This window comes from Rattus rattus, chromosome 6 (assembly GCF_011064425.1).
Source record: "Rattus rattus isolate New Zealand chromosome 6, Rrattus_CSIRO_v1, whole genome shotgun sequence".
Lineage (NCBI taxonomy): Eukaryota > Metazoa > Chordata > Mammalia > Rodentia > Muridae > Rattus > Rattus rattus.
In genome coordinates this window covers 116,099,895-116,117,804 of record NC_046159.1, presented here as the reverse complement: position 1 = coordinate 116,117,804, position 17,910 = coordinate 116,099,895, and the positions used below count along the sequence as shown (strand labels likewise).

General features: G+C 40.4%; 1 protein-coding gene across 1 annotated transcript in view; it reads right to left on the bottom strand.

Annotated features, from left to right (window-relative positions):
- The window catches only part of Aass (aminoadipate-semialdehyde synthase), a 49,431-nt gene extending 32,729 nt beyond the window's left edge, over positions 1 to 16,702 (bottom strand). The window contains exons 1-8 of the mRNA XM_032906898.1: positions 16,492 to 16,702; positions 12,794 to 12,970; positions 10,033 to 10,117; positions 6,204 to 6,271; positions 5,957 to 6,103; positions 4,801 to 4,879; positions 4,551 to 4,678; positions 140 to 288 (exon numbers count right to left, since the gene is read on the bottom strand). Of these exons, the coding sequence (XP_032762789.1) occupies positions 140 to 288; positions 4,551 to 4,678; positions 4,801 to 4,879; positions 5,957 to 6,103; positions 6,204 to 6,271; positions 10,033 to 10,117; positions 12,794 to 12,970; positions 16,492 to 16,701 (1,043 nt within the window). The 5' untranslated portion in view covers position 16,702. The remainder of the gene's footprint in view (positions 1 to 139; positions 289 to 4,550; positions 4,679 to 4,800; positions 4,880 to 5,956; positions 6,104 to 6,203; positions 6,272 to 10,032; positions 10,118 to 12,793; positions 12,971 to 16,491) is intronic.
- Between the last annotated feature and the right edge of the window lie 1,208 nt (positions 16,703 to 17,910).

The following is a 17,910-nucleotide window of genomic DNA, read 5'->3' as shown; positions in this document are numbered from 1 at the left end:
CAAGGCAGACCTCACTAAAAATTGAGCTCTCTGGCATACAGAAACATTGTGGTTTTGATCCCTAATAATGGTGCTGCAGCTAAAAAACAAAACAAAACAACAACAAAACCTTCATTTTTGATGATGTACAAGTCCTTACTTGTGTGGTAATTCAGGACATCCTTCAACAGGAACAACTGAGGACTTCACTGGGACCAGGAGACTCTGGGCGTCCTGACGTGTGAGCAGCCGAGGGGTGTTTTGCTCCCAGTAGATTCCATTGATTAAACAAGTTGTGTAGGGTGCAATCTGTAATACAAGTTCCATGTTCAACAAAACAGGATGCATCTTAAGTTAATATCGCGTACTGAGAGAGCACTGTATCAGAGTTAGGAGTGAAGGCTAAGGAGTCGTCAGTGTCACTTCTACAGAACATTTTGTCACCTGCCATCTTCTGAGAAAAGGATAACAGTCACCCAACTTTCACTGTATATTACTCCATGATAAGATATAAATATAATAAATACATTAAGATTTTATTCTGTACTATGTTGCACAGCTAGGAAAAAATAACAGAGAATCAAATGACCCAGAACTTGATTTCCAGTTCAAATCCCAGAGAACAAAGCTTTAATCAAATTCCATTCTCTGAACTCTATTGCCCTCATCGGCCAGATGGCATAATGATATTCAAAAGAACGCTCTGAAGATTAATCAGATAACCTCTCCGGGGAACTGCTTACACACACACACACACACACACACAGACACACACACACACACACACACACACACACACACACACACACACACACACGCCCATGCACACACACACACACACACACACACACACACAGGCCCATGCACACGCACACACATACACACGTACATGCGCATGTGACAAGTGCCTCACCATTAGTTCCAGTATGCATTTGATCTAATCACTAATACTTAAGGTCCGAGATAAAATTAGGGGCAGAGAATCAATAAGGGGGCTCATCATTACTGACACTATCTCCTATTCTCCGTATTCCTATTGCTTATAGTTCTTTGTCTAGTAGAGTGGGCAGCCCAGAAATCATATACACACAAGTAACACTGAACAGATTAAGCAGGTTGTATTTATTTATTTATTTATTTATTTATTTATTTATTTATTTAGGCATTAGAGAGAGAGAGAGATGGGGAGAATGGGAGAGGTCATGCATTTGAAAGGGATCAACACACAGTCCTTGGGCGGGGTTGGGAGGAGGAAAGAGAGTACTAAACAACATATGGGAAACTAAGAATGGAGTGATGAAATATGTATATGTATATATGTATATATGTGTGTATATATGTATATATGTTATATATATGTGTGTGTGTATGTGTGTGAATATATATATATATATAATGTTGTCCCTTAAGCATCTCAAGACACTCTTACATGGAAGGGAAGAGCTTGCTCTGCAGCACACTCTCCACGCTGAAATAAATAAATTTCACACCAGGACCTACAAGTGCTACATCGTGAGAACACATTTAAAGTATTTAAAGCATTTCTTTTCATAATACATGTATGCATTTTGAGTTAGTATTTGCTGTTTAGTTTGTTGACTTATGTTGAGGACAGCTGACACATGACTAATTGTGTTTCTTAGAAGATAAAATCGCTGTTTGCCCACCAGGGGGATTAGTTTATAAGCCATATTTTGGGCAAAGAGGATAGCCCAGTGCTTTTATAGCTGGACCATTTCTCCTCTTGTCCTGCATCAGTCACAAGCATTTGGAAATTGCTGACTGCTATGGTTGGGATGTTGAGTGACCATGAAGACCTAGCCTTAACACTATTCAAATAAGTAAAACCTTCAAAGTGTAGAACCTGGTGCAAAGTCTTCAAGTCACTGGGATACGCCCTGTAAAGCAATATTACAATGCAAGCTTCTCCTCTACCTCTCTTCTCTCTTCTAATCTGAGATGCTTACTCCAAACCGCTGATCCTTACCACTGTCATTCCCAACCCTTAGCAGATGCAAAAGCAGCAAGACTGTCTGATCTTTGACTTCTTTTCCAAAACTGTGTACTTAAGTAAATCTTTTTATACAGCTGCTTTGGGTATTTTGTTGTAGACATGTAACACTGACTAATTAAAAACAGTAATTGAAGGAACCTTTACTATTACCATCCTGTGAAATATTGGGGTGCTTTGGAACTGATTGGCAGAAGTTGGACATGGAAGAACAGGCTAGAAGAACATCCCCAAACAAGCTGGGAGTGTCACTCAGGGGACAAATGCTTGCCTGTTATACACAAAATATGGTACCATAAACAAAGTTATAAGGAGTCTGTGACCAGGTATAGGGGTGGCTTTTGCCTATGCTGCCAGTATTAGGAGACAGAGACAGAAAACTTGAGAGTTCAAGGACAGCATAGAATGCAAGTAAATTCTGAACAAACCTAAGCCACAGAGAAGGAGCCTGTCTAAAAAAAACAGACAAAAAAACAAAAGACAAATAATAAACGATGAAGAGAATGAAAGAAAGAAAGAAGAGAGAGAAAGAGAGAAAGAGAGGGAGGGAGGGAAGGGAGGGAGGGAGGGAGGGAGGGAGGGAGGGAGGGAGGGAGGGAGGAGGGGGGGACTGGAGAGATGGCTCAGTGTTAAGAGCACTGACTGCTCTTCCAGAGGTCCTGAGTTCAATTCCCAGCAACCACATGGTGGCTCACAACCATCTGTAATGGGCATGTCTGAAGTCAGCAACAGTGTACTCACATACATGAAATAAATAAATAAATCTTTTAAAAAAAAAAAAAAGGAAGGAAGAAAAGAAAAGAAAAAGAAAGCAATGATGTGGGGGATGGGAGGGGGAAGAAGGGAAAGAAAGAAAAGAAGAAAGCAAGGGAAGAGAATGTCCGAAGTAGAACATTTCAGAAGAGAGTCTGAGGAGCGAGGCAAATGTTTCCTAGAGTCGATGTCTACAGTGTACTCCAAATGAATGATATACAGTGGAGCCATGGGAATGGAGACAAAGAAGGGACCCCAGAAAGGTAAGGCAATCAAAAAAGCACAACGCCTCCTGGAAGAAACATCAGGCAGCATGCGTCCTAGGCAAGGAAGGCTTTAGACTCCTGCGCCTAGCCTATGACAACAGCCACATGATCCACAGAGGTAAAGGTTCCCAAGCCAGGGTGAAGGTGCTCAAAATCTGGCATGCTGCTCACGAGATGCTTGTCTTGGAGCGTTAGGAGTTGGCGTCTGTCTGAATGCGTTTTGGTTTTGCTTTGGTCCAAAGACTCCTTTCTTATTGTCTGTTCCTGCCTTTTGGAATGGAATGGATACCGTGAAGATAAACATGTTGCAGTATCTTAGAAATCTCCAGCTGGGTTTTTATTTTACATGCCTTTACAGCCAAAGATGAGTTCTAAGTGAGACTGTGAAACCTGAATTAACTGATGAGTTAAGACTTTGGAACTGCTGGGGACGAAACGCACATATGTTAAATGTGAGGAAATAAGTTTTATTGGGCCCAGGACAAAATACTGTGATTGAAATGTAGTTGTCCCTTGAACTCATGAAAAGATTAACCAGCGAGGTTTTTTTTTTTTTTTTTTTTTCTGGAGCTGGGGACCAAACCCAGGACCTTGCGCTTGCTAGGCAAACGCTCTACCACTGAGCTAAATCCCCAACCCAACCAGCAAGGACTTATGGGTATGGTATTTGGAGAGTAGAAACGGAAGGCAACCATGCTACCAAGAGGTGGAGCCTTTGGAAAGTGATTAGATTAGAGAGAGTAGAACAACCATGATGTACCCTCATGGTTTAATGAGCAGAGGGAGAGAGACTACAGAGGGAGACCCACATGCCCTCCCGCCACGATGTGTAGCTGCCAATGGGAACCCATGGAAAAGCCTGAGCTCTGCTTTGTTCTTCGGGCTTCCAAACCGGTAAGCTAAATAACCTCTTTGTTCCCCAAGCAGTGGCCTTTCATTTTAAAGCCAACTTAGATGCTAGGGGAGGTTGTGGTTACACATTTTTTTGGCCATAGGAAAAAAAGGATGAACCATCATTTGAGATGTGACAAACGCTAGATTCTTTTTTAAATCGAAAATAAATAAATAAATAAATAAATAAATAAATAAATAAATAAATAAATAAATGGGTTAGGACACGTGTACTTTAAGACCAAGCCTTAGATAAAGTACATTTTTGTCAACAGTGCTAACCAGTATAGGCTAACAAAAAAACAAGGCTCTCCAGGAATTAGCTTAGAATTAATGAGTATATGCAGGGTTGGGGATTTAGCTCAGTGCTAGCAAGCGCAAGGCCCTGGGTTCGGTCCCCAGCTTCGAAAAAAAAGAGAGACCATAAAGCAATGAGCATCCCACCAAAGCCACTAAGCAGAGGTCACCTCAAACCCAACAGGAGCCAACTACTAAGACCAATGCTTGAGAACCAGAGGACTCGCACAGTCAGTCTACACAAGGACCTCAAGAATCAAGGAATCACGGTGCACATTCACAAGTCCCCTCTCAGAAAACAGCTTAACTATGGCGTGTCACAGCAACCAAGTCAAAACCAAGTAGATACTCACATCTGTATTAAAACGACTTGTGTAGCGCTCAGGATATTTCTCGTATTCTACAGGATCGTACACACCATCTGTTTTCCTGACAAGATGATGATGGCGACTTAACACCGTCCCATACACTTTCCTGAGGTCTTACAAAGAAAGAGGAAATTAGTAAAGTAAGTGACAAATGATAACGATTTATGGTAATAAAATGCTAACACAAAGACTTTTTAAAACAGTGAGAGCTGAGGTCCTCCCTCGCCCCTTTTACCTCCAGTTTTTGAGACTTCTTTTAATTCATGGGGCTCCACATACTCACAAGGTAGCTCATTAAAGACTTCTTGGGCTCCCTGTAAATGTGCATGAGAAAAAGAATCAAACCTCAGTAGGGACAGTGCCAACACGATTTCTGCAAGGACTCACAATTTTGCAGTTCCACTTGCCATGCCTTATAACCAGCATCACAACACAGAAGCACAGATCCCACAAGCCAGCTTTGGTCTCAGTTGCCTTAGAGTGGACTCTCATTTAACTGGTTCTTCAGAATAGCAGTGTTTAGAAATGAGGGTGCAATATATGTCCATTTACTTTTTGATCTGCTATAGAGATCATTTTAAGGGGAGAATGGTCTACCATAGAAGGAAAAGATCTTATCTTTTAATTACGAGTTTCTCCAGGGTGATTACTACCCCAGAAGGAAACATTATTCCCGCTCTTAATCTTCCTTAGTTACTAGCAAGACTCTAAGTAGTTAATGAAGGAACAACATATCACCTGAAGAATAGTACTTTATATCATTAACAAGGAGTTATCAAAGGAAGTGGGGAGAGGAGGAAGGAGGGAGGAAGAGGACATGGAAGGGCCTTTTAGACACCTGAAATTCTAATACAGTGGTTCTCAACCCTTCAGCACAGTTCCTCATGTTGTGGTGATTCCCAACCATACAGTTATTTTTATTTCTACTTCATAACTATAATTCTGCTACGGTTATGAATTGTAATATAAATATCCATGTTTTCCTACCCCAGTAAAAGGGTTGTTGGATCTCATAAAGAGGCCACGACCCTTAGGTTGAGAACTGCTGCTCTAATAGAGGAAATCAACTAAAAGCAAAGAAAATACTTGGACTGTGACTGTTTTTTTGCTAGAAGAATAACAAAACTATCCCAGGGGCTAGAGAAATAGCTCAGCGATTAAGAGCACTCAGAGGACTCAGGTTCAATTCTCAGCACCCACATGGCAATTGATAACTCTCTGTAACTCCAGTTTCAGGGGATCTGACACTTTTATACTAATGCACATAAAGAAAAATTAAATAAAATTATTTTAAAAATACAGCCCAAACTGAATGGCCATTCATCCTATTTGAAATGCCCGTGACACGCTCTGCATGTCAGACTGCTTGCCAGAGAGGACAGGTGGGTTACCTTGGATACGTTGCCAGTCCCTGTGAATACAAACGTTAAGGGCCCTATTGACTTTGGCATTAAACCCAGAGATATTTCATAGCCAGCATCTCGGACAGCCTGTACAGCTTGACTGCTGTTCCTGTAGTTGTGAGCCATGCCAAGATGCTGAAAAAAAGCATACACAGTTCACGTCAGTCCACTAGCTCAGACATGTTTCTAGACTGAAAGTGGGATGTTTCCAATAAATAAATAAATAATCTCTCACCATAAAAGGAGTATGATGTCCCAAAGCAAGGAGCCTTAAACCCATTCCATGTAAAATATTAATCATTCCTGACACAGAACAATAAAAAGACCATTAATTGAGTGGAGTTGAATAACAATGCACAAAATAAACTCTGTTCTTAGGCATCTACCAGAAGAAATGATAATTTTTTTCTCTTTGTCTATTTTAAGCCTTCTTAGTGTCCTAAGAAGCAGAGACCATAATTATCTCAGATTCATGAGGGACCTCAGGACATCCTGCCCACACCCTCTACGTTCTATCAAATCCCTCACCCACCTAGGTTCCCATCTGTTTTTTCTCATATTAGCCTTGATAAAAGAAAATCCCTCCTTCATAAGAGTTAATATCTTCTCCTGTCTGCAGATTGCAACCTGACCTGGCCCTTCACAACAAGGATTTTATTCTTGAATGTTTAAATGTACTCTTCTTCTTCATAGTTTAAATGTACTCCTGTCTCCCATACCAAAACTAAGCAAGCAAACACACAAAAAAAGTCACCATTGGTCTAAGGATCCTAAAAGATACTTCGTGGCTTACATCATTAAACTTGATGGACTTTTCAGATTTTTTATTTACCTGTCAGAATTTTTTGGCAATGTAGACTCTCTTGGATTGACACCTAATTCCCCTCAGTATCCCCGACCTAATTGTATCCTTCTTTCCTCCTTCCTTTTCTTCTAGTCTCATTATATAGCCCAGGATACCCTTGAACTCCCTGTGTAGCCCAGGCCATCCTCAATTCCCACAGTTTCCTATCTTAGTCTCAAGTACTAGGACTCTGAACAGGTATAGCCATACCTGTGTCTAGAATCAATCTGTGTGTATCACATTATCACCTTCAAGTTTGACTTTGGGGATCCATTCTCTTTTTTTTTTTTTTTTTTTTTTTTTTTTTTTTTTTTTTCGGAGCTGAGGACTGAACCCAGGGCCTTGCACTTGCTAGGCAAGCACTCTACCATGATCTAAATTCCTTAATTCTCTTAACAGCTTCATTTCCCCTTAGCTAATCTCATCACATCCTAAATGTAAGCTTTCTGGGTATGGATGATCCCCATGTCCATATTTCCAGTATGGATTTTTCTTTTGATTTCAGGATGAAGTCATTTTTTTCTAGGCCTTAAGTGGGGTGCCCTCAAACATGTAAAACTCAGGACGCTTATAGCAATGAGCTCACTCTGTATTTCCCCTTATTTATAGGACTAGAATTCTCCATGCCTTTCCCAACACCTCGGTCACACATACAGTTCTATCCAGGTTTCTTTTTTTTTAGTTGAAGTCAACTTTTAAATAAATTGTTTATGTGCAATGAAATGCAACTTGAAGTGCACAGTTTATTAACTATTACAAATCGTCACACCCATGTATCACAGATTCAAGATGGGAATTGTTGCTGTTATCCGTATAGACTAGATTCTTTGGTTTTTATGTCAATGGAGTTATAAGCACAGACTCTACTGTCTATCCCATTTCTATCTATCATAGCATATGATATCTCTATCTTGCATAGTTTTACATTTACATAAATGATTTTGTTTCTTTTTAGTGCTACTGATTCCAATTTTCCAGTTATATCACAATCTGTTTATCTATTTCTATTTCTATTGTTTCCAGACTACTACAAATTTCTGTAGAAATTCCTTTCATGGAACAGACACACAATATGTTACATTACGAAATTCAATTTGTGTATGTGTTTAGCTTAAATGGAGTGATACATGGGATAATAACAATACCCTCCCTAAGAACCACAGACTATCAGACAAACATCCCAGTACCCAAATGAGATACGCTATTGCCACTGCCTTGGTTCCATCCCAGAACCTGAACGTAAGACCTTGTTACTGAACACATCATATACTTCAGACACATGACTTAAAGGAATCAAGATGGAGCTGAACTGGAAGCCTCTTCCCCGAGGACTAGCTCTGACAGATTGGGAAGGTCATGTAAGATTCCAAGGGAGAAGAGCAATCACGAGTCCTATCTGGCTATAAAGTCTACGAACTACAACAATGGCTGGTCCAGCAAAGCATTCTCTTTTATATTAAGGATAACCAACGGATGTCTAATTGTACTTAAGCCCTGCTCAGTAGGAGAGGACTCTTGCCTATCACTGTAAAACTAACCAATATAAAACAGCCATGGCTGGATAGCTTATAGACTTTAGACTTTTTGGAGACTTTCCTATTGCCATTTTCTAAAATCAATATAATTTCTAACTACATTGTAAATATGTACACTTATCCCCACTGATAGCTGTAGCTTTCACCCCTCATCAAGAAAGCTTCTTTTGTCAGTAGAGAGAGATTATAGTGGAGATCAACAGTCAGTCCAAATGCAGGGAATAATTGACCATGGGTGCCCAGCCTTGACTGATACATCTATAGCATAACCCTTATGCCTATGACACAATGAAAATTGTGCAAGAAGGGCAGAAAGATTGTAAGAGCGACATGAACAGGTCACCTGCTACTAAATAAAGTCTTCTAGATGTGACGGGAAAGTCATACTACTGACACTTCCAGTCATGAAGTGTCAGTAGTGTGACTACCTAAACAAGTCCTGCGCAGCGATAAGACCAGTTGACGTGCCGACACATAGGAGAGAACTGTCATAAGGCCTACCCCTAGGTGAAGAACTTCAGGGAGCCAAAGAGTGCTAACAAAACAAGAATCCATTTTCTGCAGGAATGAGCTCCCTTGTAGCTTATCCAATGCCAAATGGTCAGCCATAAACACATGCACAATAAGCAACAGAGAAGGAACTCAGTAGGGTGTGTGTATGTATGTGACAATACTAATTTAAGAAGAGGAGGAGTATAACGAATATAGGAAGGGTTTAGAGGGAACGGTAGAAATGATGTAAATATAGCACGCATGAATGAAGTTCACAAAAGTTGTGAATTAAAGGGAAATTCTTCTTGAGTTCATCAAGCTCATCAGCTTTAGTGCTTTTTTGTCTTTCACTGTTTGCAGAACAGGTTGCAATGTCCTTTCTTACATTTCTTCCCTCCACATAGTCCCATCTCTTTTAGTAATTATCTAGATTTTTTTTTCATTTTTATCAATAACAGAGTTTTATCCGTGCCTACCTCCCCCTCCTCTACTTGCTCAAATAGGTTTAATCATCCACAGAGTCCTAGCTTCAAAGACAATCCTATCAATCCTCTATGCTTTTCCTCTAGCAGCAACCACACAGTGTTATCCATCCCATTTCTTCTTTTTTTTTTTTTTAGATTTATTTATTTATTATATATAAGTACACTGTAGCTGTCTTCAGATATACCAGAAGAGGGCATCGGATCTCTTTACAGATGGTTGTGAGCCACCATGTGGTTGCTGGGAATTGAACTCATGACCTCTGGAAGAGCAGTTGGATGCTCTAACCGCTGAGCCATCTCTCCAGCCCTCACCTCCATTTCTTTAACTTATAAAAGCCACATCCCATCTACAGACATGATATTACTCCTGAATCACTCAGCTTGTTTCTGATGTGTTTATTCTCTGGATGTGTCTCAAAAGGCCTTGGAACAGTAGTCAACAGGGCTGACCCATAACTCAGTCAAAATGTTCCCCTTATCCCCAGATTGTCTACCTATGGTGTCCCATTATAAAACATAGCTTTGTTTCTCTGACAAGAACATCTAGAAAGCTACAAGCTGTTCCTAGGTATTAACCTTTTGCCTGCTTTCTTTTTCTTTTCTTTGTGTTTTTGGTTTACCAGTGGAAATAAACACAGAAAAGAGAAAAAATACACAAGGACTCCAGAGACTCACTTAGAAAGCTTCCTCGAATCCTGCCATACCTACCTGCCACACCTGCCCACTGTCCAAAAGCCACTATCCGAGACCCTCTGTGATCCACCATTTTCTCATAATCAATAAGCCGGATTTCCTAAACGGAGAGAAGAAACTGTTATAACCAGATAAATTCAACTCACTTTGAACATGTCAACCACATAAAAAGATGTAAGAATTTTATATATTTTCCTCTTAGAAAATACATGTTGACTTACAAACCCATTACCAGCAGGTGCATCATTAAATGCTTTGGAAATGCTTGGTCACAAGCCAGCTGTAATGAGAGGTAATGGAATAAACTTTGTGTTACATTCCTTGATTGAGGCAAGGAAATAACTGAGACATTTCCTTTATGTTCCCCAAACTGCCCCAATCATTTTGAAAAACACTTAATGTCTCTACTTACCCTCAATCTTCTGATCCCAAAGAAAACATCTTTCCTAAGACATCCCTGTGTGTGAGTAAATCCTGGCTCACCCCAAGACCTTCCCTACCAGTCCTCTTGAATTATTAATGTTCTTTCTCTTTCTTTTCTTTTCTTTTACTTTCTTTCCTTCTTTCTTTCTTTCTTTCTTTCTTTCAATTTATTTATTTTATGTATGTGAGCACATTGTTACTCTTCTTGCATAGTTGTTCCTGGGTCATTTAAATACCATTTATCTTAAAATCTGTAACAATATATCCCAACACTCTTACTCTCTCCTTCCTTCTCTCTTTCGTATTTTATCCCATCTCTCTCTCCCTTCTCTTTCTGTCTTTACATCTTTTTTCTTCATCTTTGCCAAACACAAATTCTCTCTCTTTCTTCAAAGGCCTTCCCTCTCTCAGGAAAGCCCCATTAATGTAGTCTTAAAAGCTATAGTACAATTACATAGTGTTTTTAGCAGTCATTTAACTCTTTGAACAGAGTAGAAGTTAAGGACCTATGGTACAATGCTAAGTATAACACAGAGTGATTTTTTAGCATGTGCAAGGTTTTGGGTTGCATCCCCAGTACTGGGGCAAAGTTGTACAATTTAAAATCAAGTTTACAAGGACATTTTTAATCTATCTACAACTCTGAATGACTTGTTAGAATGCTGCCTAAAAGTCATCCCTCTGGGTCTATTTTTATTAATTTTCTAATGAGGACCAAAAGTTCATATAACATAAAGTCTCTGAAGTTTTCCTTAAAGAGTTTATTTGCTTCAAGTGAAATGCTTTTGCAGCACGGTTTTCATTAATTGCTTTGAATCTGCTTTTCAGAAACAAATTAACCACTACCCAGGATGACTAGCTTTGAAATTAATAGGAACATATCCTGTTGTCCCATAGAAAATGCATTTCCTTCATTGCTTGTACTGTTGGTAAATGCAGCCCTCTATTCTATTCTCAGACTGTATATCAAAATTATGACATCCTTACTCCAGGCTATGGGCCTGAGCTGTGGTCCATATCTCCACTCACTCTCCACACTCATCCAATCACCTGACTGTAGACACCTCCTGGTCTCTGCCGGTGACTAAATGCCAGTCACAGGAAGCTATTCTTCTTGGCTACCACGTCCAACATACCATCTGCTTTTCTGACAACTGTCAAAATGTAGTCATCTGACAAGCTGAAATGCCCAACTCCCAACATTCCCATCCATGCCTGTTCTCATATGAAAACTTTCTATGATCATCTACGATGGTCCTTTTCAACTGCTCAAGCCTCTGCTCTAATCACTGCTGACTTCTCTCTCTAAACTCCACCTTCCTGTCATAGGGTGCTTTGTAGAATCCACCTCTAAAATGCATGTAGGATTAGCCAGATACCACAGCATCTACCCTACCATCCTGTAGGCATCCTGTATCTATGGTCTATAGCCCAGACTGCCCCAGACGGAGTCTTTTGATTGGTGTTGCTGTCTTCCTTCCACCTCCAACCCTTACCCACATGTTAGGCAGCTGAGCACATGGTCCACTGTACCCACCATTCATAAAGACCCTTGGGTCTTTTTCTTTACATGGCTGTCTGCTCAGGAGACTCTTTACCATCAGACATGGCTTGTTCTTTTGTCTCCTTCAAATATCTTCTCAAATGCCATCTTTGGGATGAAACCTTGTCTACACTTGCACTGTCCCTTCCTGGTGTCCTTGTTCCTTTTTCCTTCGGTATTATATTGATCTCTATTACCCACACTGCCTGGTGACATAGGCTCCTTATTGCTTATCCCTGTTTCCTCCCAGTGTTTGTGACACCAAGAATACAAGGGTAGGTGCTATTCTGTATTTTCATTGTCGTGAATTCTGTCACACACACACATTGTAAGCACTCAATACAGACTTCATTCAGTGAACATTCCCATTCTAAGTGGCTGCCAATGTTTTCACAGTACTTAAAGATCAAAATATACTTTGTCTCTTATGCATAAAGACTGTAGAAAGCATTTCCAGTCTTGTTCTGATGCCATAGGACTGTGCAACCTCGGTTAGGTTACTACACCTCTATGAGACCCATCTGAAAAATATGGTCTTAAACTACATGATCCCTGAGGCTGTTTTCAGCTCTATAATTCTACATGATGGTATCTCTGTACTTGTCTTTATAACTTACTATTGGGGGGGGTGCCATTTATCCTTCTACTTCAGAATATATAAAAGAGATGCAATGTTTATCTACACTCCAAACCTGCACAGCAGAGGATACCTCTATATCAGGCGCCCTGCCATGGGCCACCTCTCCTACTGATTGACAGGGCCTACTGCTTGATGCTGAATTACTACTCATGAATACCGATCACAGTTACCTGTTTCAGGACCTCATCCAGCAAGTTCATATTAGCTTCCTGAGCTTTTATTGTGTGGGAGAAGAAGGCATAAGTCTTCTTGGACATCAGTTTTTCCTCTGGAGGCCTTTTTACCCCCAAAATCAGGCAGGCTTCTGTAATGTCCTCTTGAAGAATGCCACCAGCCCTGACATACTCCTGGGGATGCAATTTGGAGCAAACGTTACTCCCATAGATTTCAGTACTCATGTTAGAGAACATGTACAAACAACCCTGGGAAGGATGGAGTTAGATAAATGAGAACAAAGAACACTGCAGCTACTTTTAACGTGTATGCTTCCTCGAAAAAGAGAACTCTATCTGGCTTGGCATTTATAGGAAAAAGATTTGGAAACTCTGATATGTGCTCATATTTAAGAACAGATTACACTTTGATCACAAAGGGAAGCAGGGGAGCAGATCCTCAAGGTCATCATTGGCTGCCTAGTAAGTTGCAGGTTAGTCTGAACTGAAGGAGGCCCTTCTAAGAACAAAACAGAAAGCATGAACGTTTATTCTATATGAATACTGTGCTGAGACATCGCATGTCAAGGGGTGATTTTTACTTTTTGTATTAAGAGATTTCACATATGTCCAACACTGATTTTTTTCATTGTTTTTGGTTCAGTGAACATCTATTATTATTCTAACATGAAGATGTGTGCTAGGAACATGCCTGCAAAAGGCAGGCAAGGCACCTTCATGAAAGAGTTTATATAAGATGCTAAGAACAGTCAAAAGAACATTACAGTCAGAAGAATCTGAGGAGCATTCTAGGCTGGTGGTTATTAAGACAATGCCCTGCTGGGGCAATTCAAGAAGCACAGATGGTGAAGTTAATCAAAAAGGTTGGGTGGGCTGTGAGAAGTGGAGATACAGATACAACAGCACCAGCAAGAGGTCAGAGGGCAGGTGCACACATCAGCAAGAGGTCAGAGGGCAGGTGCACACATCAGGAAGAGGTCAGAAGGCAAGGGCACACATCACCAAGAAGTCAGAAGGCAGGCAAACACATCATCAAGAAATCAGAAGGCAGGCAAACACAGACAGGAAAGGGTATAATGGTAGCGCAATGTGGAAAATGCCATCTCAGCTGATATGAGATCTACCAGATAACGAATACCAACAATACTAGCTGACTGTTATTAATACATTAGTGAGTGCTACACTGGGCTCTTTGTATAAGTTCCCTCACCTATTTCTCATATAATTCCCGTGAGGTAGAACTACCCCCAGTTTTATTATCGGCACACCTGAAGATTACACACTTAACCAAAACAACCTAGTCAGCACACAGACAGTCATGCAAGCTTTTTAAATAAGGGAGTGGCATAGCCAGGGAAAAATTATAAAACCATATATAATAATGTTAAATAAAATAAAGACACACTTAGGAATCTACTTCAAACAAAGTGTAGATGGGTAGAAAAGACATGTAATGAACAAACTATGTTTTCTGTCTGGTTTCTTTCCAAAACAGTCTACTTATGGTAGACTGGTTATATTAGCGGTGGTAAACTCATACAATGTAGCAATTAGCAATTAGCACACAGCCACTAATAGAATAAGGCATGGTGCAAGGCCAAATATGTGCTATTGACTAACTAAAATAGATGTGTTTATGTATAGATAATATATAATGTTTATTCACTCCCTCATACATATATACATAACATATATGACCTATGGCCTTCAGTACATGAAATAAGAACACGGAGACAAAAAGACACAGGTGTTTACATTTGCAAAAGAGACAAACTAAAGAAAGTTTTGGGGTGGGTGAGAATGAAATGTTGGAAATCAGGGTGAAGGCAAGACTGAGTCTCTAAAATTCGTAAATATCACATATATTTGGAATATTAAATACAAGGAAATATAAAAGCAAACATTACAATCGAGTAGAAATTACAATAAATGTATCTATATCACATTGATAGTATAAGCATAGAAAAAAACCTAAGACCTAAATCAGCATTCTGAATAATCTTTATGAGAGTAAAGGCAAAGTAAAAAACCCTTGGAAGTAACATCGTTCTTCATTTACTGGGCTGTTAATTGCAATAGTGGGATTCATGCATACGCACATGCATACACACACACACACACACACACACACACACACACACACATATTTGGGCTTCTAAACTCTGTCCCCTAAAAAGATCTAAGGGTAATAATACCTTAATAAAATTATCAGACACCAGATCCAGATCCCACTACTACCACTACGAAGAAGAAGAAGAAGAAGAAGAAGAAAAAGAAGAAAAAGAAGAAGAAAAAGAAGAAGAAGAAGAAGAAGAAGAAGAAGAAGAAGAAGAAGAAGAAGAAAAAAAAGAAGAAGAAGAAGAAGAAGAAGAAGAAGAGAAAAGAAGAGGAAGAAGAAGAAGAAGAAGAGGAGGAGGAGGAGGAGGAGGAGGAGGAGGAGGAAGAAGAAGAAGAAGAAGAAGAAGAAGAAGAAGAAGAAGAAGAAGAAGAAGAAGAAGAAGAAGAAGAAGAAGAAGAAGAAGAAGAAGAAGAAGAAGAATTCCAAGTATCTTAATGAAATAGTAAATCCCAGGTATAAGGCAGGGAAAGCACAAGGTAAGGCTGGGATAGTATGTTATTCTAAGATAAGAGACAAGACAAAGAAGCGAATTAGCTACTCAGGAAACACGTTCAAGCGTTCAACTCCTTGAAGAAACTCTCCATAACCAAACTTGAGACAATTAGAATTCTTTTAAAAAATGGATTGAGTGAAAAAGTGCCAAATAATAGTTAAAAAGCAAAAGAGAAGAAATAAGGAGAAGCAAGTGAACTAGAGGGTGCTTGCCACAACAGAAAGGGGTGGCTTTGTAAGCCTCTGTGCAAACCCTGGTTCAGGTGAGGATCCCCAAGGGATGGAAAATTGACCAGACAGTTGAAAAGCTGAAGGACAAAAACATCACAGATGCCGAAATAGTATGCCTCTGATTATACAGAAATGACAAAGGATGAGGAATATTGTTACACTGGAGAGATCTGGGAACTACCACCTCCAAGTGGTCACAAGTTGCTAGTGGCGGGGCAATTTGACAGGCTCTTGAGGCTTTAATGAGAGGCTACCGGGGCGGGAGAGGGGGGTGTATGTGACTGACATTCGTACCCTTAAATCTAGCCTAAATCTAATCTTGATTTAATCTGGTCCTACTCAGACTCTTCAAAAAAGAATCAATGACATCAGAGTCAAATCAAGAAAGGAGGAGACACCCTAGGTCACCACTAAGGATAGGGAGTCAGCGGGCAATGTGAACAGAGACCGCAAGGCAGGCTGCCTAATAATGTCTGCCATTCCAGCACTTGAGAGGTAGAGGCAGAAGGGCCAGGAGTCCAAGCTCATTCTCAGCTACACACACACACACACACACACACACACACACACACACACACACACAACACACACACTCTCTCTCACACTCTCTCTCTCTCTCTCTCTCTCTCTCTCTCTCTCTCTCTCTCCTCTCTTTCTGAGACAACCTTTGCTACAAGAGATTCTGTCAAAAAAAAAAACGACAACAAAACAGCATAGATTATTGGGTACAATTTCTTAAATGTGAATGAAATTAGTACAGTGGTTCCACGTGAAAACTCCCGGGGGTGTTGGCACATGCCTTATATCCCAGCACTGCTGTGTTCACAGGTATTTTAGAAGTGAAAGTAGTCACCTTGTCGTGAATGGCCCGTCTATTGGAAGGCTGTATCAAGACCTTGTATCCCAGTTTGGTGATGCCCTTGATGTGCTTGGGAGCCAGAGGCGCCCTGCGCTCCCAGGCGTTCACGTCCTCCCTTCGGAGCGCCATGACGGGCTTGTGGTGGAGGCCTCTGGAGAGGCAGGCTCTCAGCCTGGCCAGTCTCGGCCTCTGCACTCTCAGCATCTTCAATCTGGTAGCTGGAAAGGGAAGGTCGAACAGTAGCACAGAAAAGGGTGGGGAGCTCACAAATCAGTTCTGGTCTCCTTAGAAATCTGTTTGAAAATAGAACCAACCCGGTTGAAAGACAAATCTCTGTCTGTAAATGTGCCTTTAGCCAACGGAATCAGAGTATCTAAAATTGGCCAGCATAACTTCTTAAATGTTTTGAGCAGAAAAGTTTAAACTTGTTAATCTATTATACAAAAGGAGATAGCAGATATCAGTGTCCCTGTTTTACTAATATAAAGCTTGAAATTCCTGTAATGGTATGCAAGAGTTTTCAAATGCTCGCCCTGCAGTTTTCCCATATGCTTCCTAAACAGGGAGTCACTCAGTGTGCTCTGACCTCTAGTGGCCGCTAGTGGGTTTTTTTTTAACCCTCCGCCTAGAGTCGTACCATCAGAAACAAAAGGAAAGACTGTATAACCTTAACACCACATGATCCACACAGTTTGGTGGAGCAAACCTGTAATCCCAGTACTCCAGAGACTGAAGCAAAGGGGGAACCATGAGTTCAAGGCCAGTCAGGCCTATACAATCAGGCCAGGTCTCAAAACAGGAAAAACAAACAAAGATTTAAAACAAACAAACAAACAAAAAACCTCAAGATCTCATGATCATTTTTCTAGACCTTTACTGTTATTGAATTTACCAAAAGTACTGTTTCCTCAGCTACTGTCAGTTACTAAAACCGACCAGTCAATTACACGGACACCTTTAGCACAGCAGCCTGTCATTTAAGAAGAGCGGCCTGAGCCTGCACCTTAGACTCAGTTTGTCTCTCACAGTTCCCTCTCCATATGCATATTTTTCCCACAGAAGCCCTGAGGGTCTCAACCAGTTCTCTCACTGCTGTTCCAAGTGTGCAAAATCCCACTCATTTAGTCAGTCAGAACAAAGATATTTACAAAATAAATTCTGTGTCCTATACAAGTAAGTTTTATGTAGGTCACACACACACACACACACACACACACACACACACACACACACACACCCCTCGGTCTAGAAGCATTTACTTTATCCTTTTTAAATGTCTGTATACATCTTTTTTTTTAAACATTTGTTTATTTATTTATTTATTTATTATAAGTTCACTGTTGCTGTCTTCAGACACACCAGAAGAAAGCATCAGAAGGTCTCATTACAGATGGTTGTGAGCCATCATGTGGT